This window comes from Diospyros lotus, chromosome 10 (assembly GCF_014633365.1).
Source record: "Diospyros lotus cultivar Yz01 chromosome 10, ASM1463336v1, whole genome shotgun sequence".
Classification (NCBI taxonomy): domain Eukaryota; kingdom Viridiplantae; phylum Streptophyta; class Magnoliopsida; order Ericales; family Ebenaceae; genus Diospyros; species Diospyros lotus.
Window position 1 is genome coordinate 119,476 of NC_068347.1, and position 7,351 is coordinate 126,826.

At 31.6% G+C, this 7,351-nt stretch overlaps 1 protein-coding gene across 1 annotated transcript; it reads left to right on the forward strand.

Moving 5' to 3' along the window:
- Positions 1-1,279: 1,279 nt before the first annotated feature.
- On the forward strand, positions 1,280-2,934 carry LOC127811834 (homeobox-leucine zipper protein ATHB-40-like). The gene is made up of 3 exons (XM_052352019.1): positions 1,280-1,879; positions 2,030-2,349; positions 2,461-2,934. The coding sequence occupies exons 1-3, from the start codon at positions 1,771-1,773 to the stop codon at positions 2,689-2,691; spliced, it is 660 nt and encodes a 219-aa protein (XP_052207979.1). The 5' UTR covers positions 1,280-1,770; the 3' UTR covers positions 2,692-2,934.
- Positions 2,935-7,351: the final 4,417 nt, after the last annotated feature.

A 7,351-nucleotide genomic window follows, 5' to 3' on the forward strand; every position in this document is an offset into this window, starting at 1 on the left:
TCGAAACACAACATAGTTCGTACTGTATATACCGTGGCGTGGTGGTGATCGTGTGAAGCACCAGAAGCATATGTGCGTACGATCTGAGTGGGCTTGTACCCCTTGAGTTTGACAAGCAACGGCACCACAGCACCCAAAAAGAAAGAAAAGTAGAAGCAATAAGCTAGTTTTTGATTGGATGCAGTCGAAATTTCACTGACTATTTTAATTTTTTTAATTAATTTTCCTTTGCTGATTGTGTTGCTGAAATTATTTATTTACTTCAATCTTCCCCATGCCATCCATCTGTCCATTGTCATCTCAACAACAAAATCGTTCGGTTTTGGATCAATTCAAAAGGACAGAAAGCTAAAGCCTGAATGCTTTTTGGTTGTTAGTTTATCCACACTCGCACTCACACGTGCTTGTGGAGAGAGAGAGAGAGAGAGAGAGAGTGAGATAAGCACTACTTCGCCATACTCCCATCCCATCCCTCGCTTCATTCTCACAAGCTCATATTTTTCCTTCTTTTTGAGGACAGGACAGGTAATTAGAGATATTTTTAAAGTTTCTGACAGTTTGGCCGCTTAATTTTTGGATTATTTACTGTTATCGTAATTAATTAATTACGTTCTTGATTTAATTAATTATTATGAGCTACCTAATTACCTAGCTAAAGAGAAACAAAACTTTACATGGCCATGGGAATTGGGATGCCAATTAGCATGTATATATAATCAAGAAGAAGAAAGAAGACGAACAAGTTGCAGATGCAGTGGATTCTCTTTGTTCTTGGTAGCTATTCCTTGCTAGCTAGTCACCATTAGTAGTTTTAGTAGCGAGTAGTGATGCAAAGCCATATAATTATATTACATATCTGAAGAGCCTGAAACTGAAGAAAGAATATTAAACCCTCAATAAAAAGGAAAGAAATTAATTATAAGCGTGGCGGAAGTGGGAAGAAGGAGTGGGTTGGGTGATGTGAGCCGGGGACAAAGGAGCATACCACCTAATTGGACAGCAATAGCCAAGCCAAGCCAATTACACGCTAGATGTCCAAAACAAAAAGAAGACGTTCACACTCGATGCTTATTAACCATTAGTTTGTCTTTATTTGATTCAGACAGACAAGAGACAGGGCGGGTACACTACTATACTGGGGGGATGGGGGGGGGGGGGGGTGTAATTTCGACCTGCACTCTCTACAAGTCACGCTTCGCCAAATCACAAGCCATGCTTCAAAACATCGACAGTGATTTCAATAACATTATTGACTAGCTAGCTAGGGTTCTTCTCTTCTATGTTCTAAGAAGGCCAACTCAAGGGCATGGGGTCCATCCATACGCGGGGATTGATGACAGTGGCATTCTTGGTAATTAGGCAAACAACAAGGCCCGATATGGGGCTTCCAACCTTTATAAATCAAATGGCCTTGGTGACTTCCGACTGCGATTACTCCTTCCTCCACCGGCGCCACTCCTCCCTCCATCCTCCCCAACAACACCCCCCCCGCGCCCCGGCCAAATTAAGCCAATCTAATGAATTCTCCTCACCCATGAGGACCATCTCCCGACACTTGTAAATAATAATGACTATAACAAGTTTCTGGAGCTGGTTCTTTGTCTCCAAAGACAAATCTAGTACTACTTCCTTAATTATCATACCACAGGTCTATTGTTCTTTCTCTCCAAACACAAATCTAGTGCTACTTCCTTAATTATCATATCACAACTCTTTTGCAGTTTTTAAGACACACACATAGGAACGCACATTTCTGTCTCTCCCTCAAAAATGACAGCCAACTTTAATCCTCCGATTAAAGATCATCAAATGGCTCTCATCTCTCATCAATTCTTTCCAGTTGGGATATACAACCAAGTGGAACTGGGACGACACCAAGGTAATTAATTATTAATTATTTATCATGCATTTGTTTGTTCGTATGAAGTAGAAGTAGATCATGGTAATTAAGTAGCTTGCTAGCACCATTATACATTCTTATAATAATAATAATAATAATCGAATAATTAATGCACATATATATGCCCAGGAGAAGTGGTGATGAAACCACGAAGGCGGCGGAAGAAGAACAAAGGAGAGGGGGGCAGCAGCGGATTAAGGCTGAAGAAAAGAAAGCTTAATCAGGATCAAGTGAATCTCTTGGAGTTGAACTTTGGGAACGAACATAAGCTGGAGTCTGAGAGAAAAGACCGACTTGCTTCAGAGCTAGGCTTAGATCCACGTCAGGTGGCCGTTTGGTTTCAGAATAGAAGGGCTCGATGGAAGAGCAAGAAGCTAGAAGAGGAGTATTCCAAGCTCAAAGCTGAACATGAAGCTACGATCGTCCACAAGTGTCGCCTTGAAACGGAGGTCCCTCTCTCTCTCTCTCTCTCTCTCTTACACAATAACACAATATTCAAGGAAGGCGGGACTGTTACATAAACCAGCTAGCTAGAAATGTATGACTACTGTGTTGGGCAGGTGCTAAAGCTCAAGGAGCAGCTGAGTGAGGCAGAGAAAGAGAACCAGAGGCTATTGGAGGTTATCAGATGCGATGGGGTTTCGATCAACAGCCCAATGAGTTCTTCCCTTTCAATGGAAGCCATGCGCCCACCTTTTCTGGGCGAGTTTGGGATGCAAGGATTGGAAAATATTTTTTGTGTGCCAGAAAACAGTTACATCAATGGCATGGAATGGGTTAACCTTATATGATATATATATGTACGTATGTATCCGCTTGCATTATGTGTGTGTGTGTGTGTGTAATAGTAACTAATCAAAGCTGCGATTAAATATCTCTAGCATTTATTGTTTTTTAGAGTGTGACTAAGATCTAGTTAAATTAAATGGACAGCTATATATCAGCTATCTAGCTACCTTATCTTTCCGTTATCTCTATTCAAGTGTTTCGGTGGAATTTGACATTTCACCAGAAGTTGGAATTGCCAACGTTTACATCACTTGTTTTTTGTTTTTTTCGCACAAATCTCAATGCTGCAGGTGGTTGGTTGTTGATTCCCAAAAATTATGTCATAAGCTTTATATGACATGATATTCACATATGCCACAAGGATGGCGCATTACATTTTAATTAATCAGCATAACAAATCTTTTCCATAACTAAACTGTAGCGTAATTTTATTATTAATTATTAATACAGGGGAAGCAAAATAATTCAATTTTTCCTTGTGCTTTGTTTGATTTAGTTCGATTTTAAATGTGATTTGCTGATAAAATGACTAAACTAATAGAGAACAAATCAAACACAACCTGTCTCATAACACAAAAGTTTTTATGGAGTTTTGATTTTTAAGAATCTATGTTTTCTCTCTTCTAGTAAATCCTTAAAGGTTTAAACATATAAAAAAATTAGCTTTTATATGGATGCTAGAACTTTAAATTATAACTCTTTGGTAATCAAAAACATTTATCAAAGCAAATTACACACCCTCACAAATTACATTAGGCTTCTCTCGCACACAAGTGAGTTAAATATTATAAAATACATTAACTTAAAATCCTTAATTAATATCCAAATATGAAGGATGAATAAGCAATGGTACAATAAAAATCAATACTTAAAATCGCTTGAAATTAATATTTCAAATTCAAATTTTGTTTGAAGACATGTGCTTGTCAATTAAGTAAACACTTTTTGGTTTTATAGATAATAAGAGATAACATATGTGTTGTTTTGCTTTTGATAAAATATTTTGGATGATGAAAAACTTTCTTTCCAATTTGAAAATGATTAGTGAGATTAATTTATAAAATATCTAAAATGGTTTTGATAAAATTGTTGTTTAAAATCTTTATATATTCCATTGATGTCAAAGGATAAAAATCCTAAGTACTCATAAAATCCTTTGTGGGAAATATTTTATCTTGGAAAACAACAATATGGCATGATTGGCATCAATGAAAAATTATTTTGAAATCAAATGAATTTTTGTATGAAATGTGTCAAAATTATTTTGATGATAAAAAAACTTCATGATCTTCAATTTTTATGATGAAAATTATTTTCAAGTCATCTTCATTTTGAAAATGAAAATAAAGTATATATTTTTGAAAATAAAAAATGAAAAATCCATTTATTGCCTAAGTATGTTGTTTCAATCATTTTTCCAAATCATATAAACTCCTTAGTGGCAATCTCTTAAAAAATATCTTTTTGACATTCAATATATATTAATCAAATAAATGAATATATGAGATTTGTTGAAAATTTGTTTTAACATTTGTCTTAACCCCTTTTTAAAAAATCAAAGTAAAATTGTCGATCCTTTCAAATCCATCTGTCGACTGTTTTGTGTCTTAGTTGTTTAAAAGAGTTAAAATTATCAACTTTCTTGTCAAAATAGTCAATTGTCTCTAGCCTTTTCCCAAATCAATCAATAGTCCTTAAAATTGTCAACAAAAAATTTTCATGCTCTCAATTGGTTGTTTGTAGGTTCAAATTCTATTAACATTGATTATATAGTATGACTTTCTCTCAAAACTATTGACTTGTTGCTTCAAACTGTAGACCATTTATTAAAAAAGTCAACCTTTTTTTATAAAAGAGTCGACTGTTTATTCAAAGCCATTGTGTGCGCTTCAAATTTCCTGAAAAAAACTGTCGACCAGTTTGGTAAAATGTCGATCGTTTCTTCTCAAGCATATTTTAACGACTAGTTTTTGTAGGTTTTAAAAGTCTCCAACGACTCTTAACGACTAATTTTTTTTAATGCTCGGGAGAAACCTATAAATACCATCTCAATGATGCACTAGAGAGGCTAATGAATGAAAATAAAGTGATAAGAGCTTACAATTGTATTCATTTTTCTCATTACTGCTTGTACTTTCATTTTTCTTTTAAAAGACTATAGATATCATTTGTATTATTTTGTTTTAGTCTTTATGTGTATATTTGAGAGATTTTACAACTAAGAGTTTGTATCTCTTAGATCATCTCTTTGTATTTGTATCACTAAAACTTAAAATTAAATTTTAAAATAATTAATTTTAGTGATAAAATTTTTCAGTCGCTCAAATATTTAAATATTAATTTATATTTTTTTCAAATCTTTTAGCGATGGAATTAATCTGTAGCTAAAAAATTTAAAATTAAATTTTAATTTTAATGTCGCTAATCCGTAGCTAAATTTGTCGTTGCTAATCCGTAGCTAAATTTTTGCAACAACCCCGTCACTGGCTCATTGCTAATTAGTGATGAATTTTTTTCCATCGCTAAATAGTATTTTTCTTGTAGTGCTAGCGATCTTGCTAGAGAGCCTACTTTGTATAAGTAGAAGGTTGTAATTGCCTAGTTAACTTATAGAGTGTCCACTTGAGTTTAAGTATTAGGTTTCAGTGAAATTTAAAATCCATTATGAGGAAGTAAGGTAATGAACTAGGTCAATTGAACCGAACCATTATAAATCCCTTGTGTTATTTTTGTTCTTTACTTCCTAATTTTTCAAGTTTTGTAAACATTGTTTCATACTTACTGTTTTATTGTACTAAAACCTATTTTCAAGTAAAAATTTGTAAATCTTAACTCAATTTTTAAAACATCCAATTCACTCCCTCTTGAGTGTGAGGTGCCATTGTTTACACAAAGCTAACAGTATGAGTTAATGGACAAACAAGATGTTAGCTAAAGAACAATAAATGTTAAGCAACAAAGAGGAAAATTTTGCAGGTTAGAGAGCTTAAAACAATGCAAAGGGATTAACATAAGAAATGTTCTTTGTGCAACTTAGTATGCAATATGCACTACAGAATCGAATTAATGAAAAATAATTATCTTTTACAAAAGATAATGACATTCAACAAATAAATTAAGAGACTAGGTCAATAGGAATAAAAAATGCAGATCATAAGTCATTAGTGATCATCATCACAAAAGAAAGACTCAGATCTAAAAGTAATTTAGACGGTTGAAAATGATTTCCTTGTGAAAGACATTAGTTCCCAAGAAGCAATTTCAATTTTGTCTTTTATACTAAATCGAGATTTTTTATTTAATTATAAATCATTAAAAGATCCAAAGAAAATTGAGATAAAATTTTATGAAAAGGTTTGAGAAAATGAGTACTCCAAGTTATTTTTGGGATCAAATGGGACTTGAAAAACAAACTCTATTGGAGTTTAATTTTTGAAATCTAATAGATTTTGGTCCACCAAAGTAGAGCTTTGGTCACTAATTGTCTTCTCGAAAGGAATGAAAAGTATGTTGGAGGAGTTTCACTACAAGAAAAATACTATTTAACGACAGAATTAGTGACGAAAAAAATTTCGTCACTAATTAACGACGGACTAGCGATAGAGTTACAATGGCAAAAATTTAGCGATCGCCTAGCGATGGAAAAAGCTGTCGCAAATTTATTTATAATTTAGTGACGGAATTAGCAACAGAAAGACCAGCCACTAAATGTTTTTTTAATATTTTTTAAATTTAATAACGAAATTAGTGATGAAAAATTCCGTCACTAAATAATTTTAGGAAATTTAATTTTAATATGAAAATTTAATTAAATATTTTAATTTAGTGACGGCAAAAATCTAAAAATAAAATAAATAAAAAGTAATATATAAATCTTTTAGAGACGGATTATCTAAAATTAAAAATTTAAAAATGAAGAAATGAGACTGAGGGTCACCCAAATGAACGATGAACTGCATTCCGCTTGGATTGAGATGACCGAGATGCGAAACGAAAATGTGCAATTGTATCAATGGCAGCAACAGATAGTGGTATAGTATGAGCAAATGATTAGACATATGATAGCATCACGGTAACCTTGACTATCGACTCAACTTGAAACAACAGACTAGTTTTATTATAATGAGGACCAAAATGATAATTTCAATGATGATGATTGTAAATGAATATTTATTTTGTACGAATTTTAATTTTTTTATCTTTAAATTAATTATTATATAAATAATTTTTTAATTTCTATTCAATTAATTGAAATAAATTGTTAATTATCATAAATTTTATTTATATATATAAAAATTTATTTTTAAATAAATATAAAATGGAAGCCAACTAATCAATTCCATAATGAACTAGTCAATATAAACAAATTTTTTTATAATAAATAAATATAAAAAAATTTATTTATATAATTTATATTTTTATTATATATGTTTTTTATTTACATTTAAAAATTTTATTTTTATTTTTGAAAATTATTTATTAATATATTAAAAATAAATAATATATTTATTTTATTTATAGATTTTTTAAATAATTTTTTTATAAATTTATTTACATTTAAATAATTTATTTATAAATTTACTTTTAAATTTATTTATTTTTATTAAAAATATATTTTTTTTATTTTTATTTTTTATTTAGTGACGGGAATGAGGCTCGTCG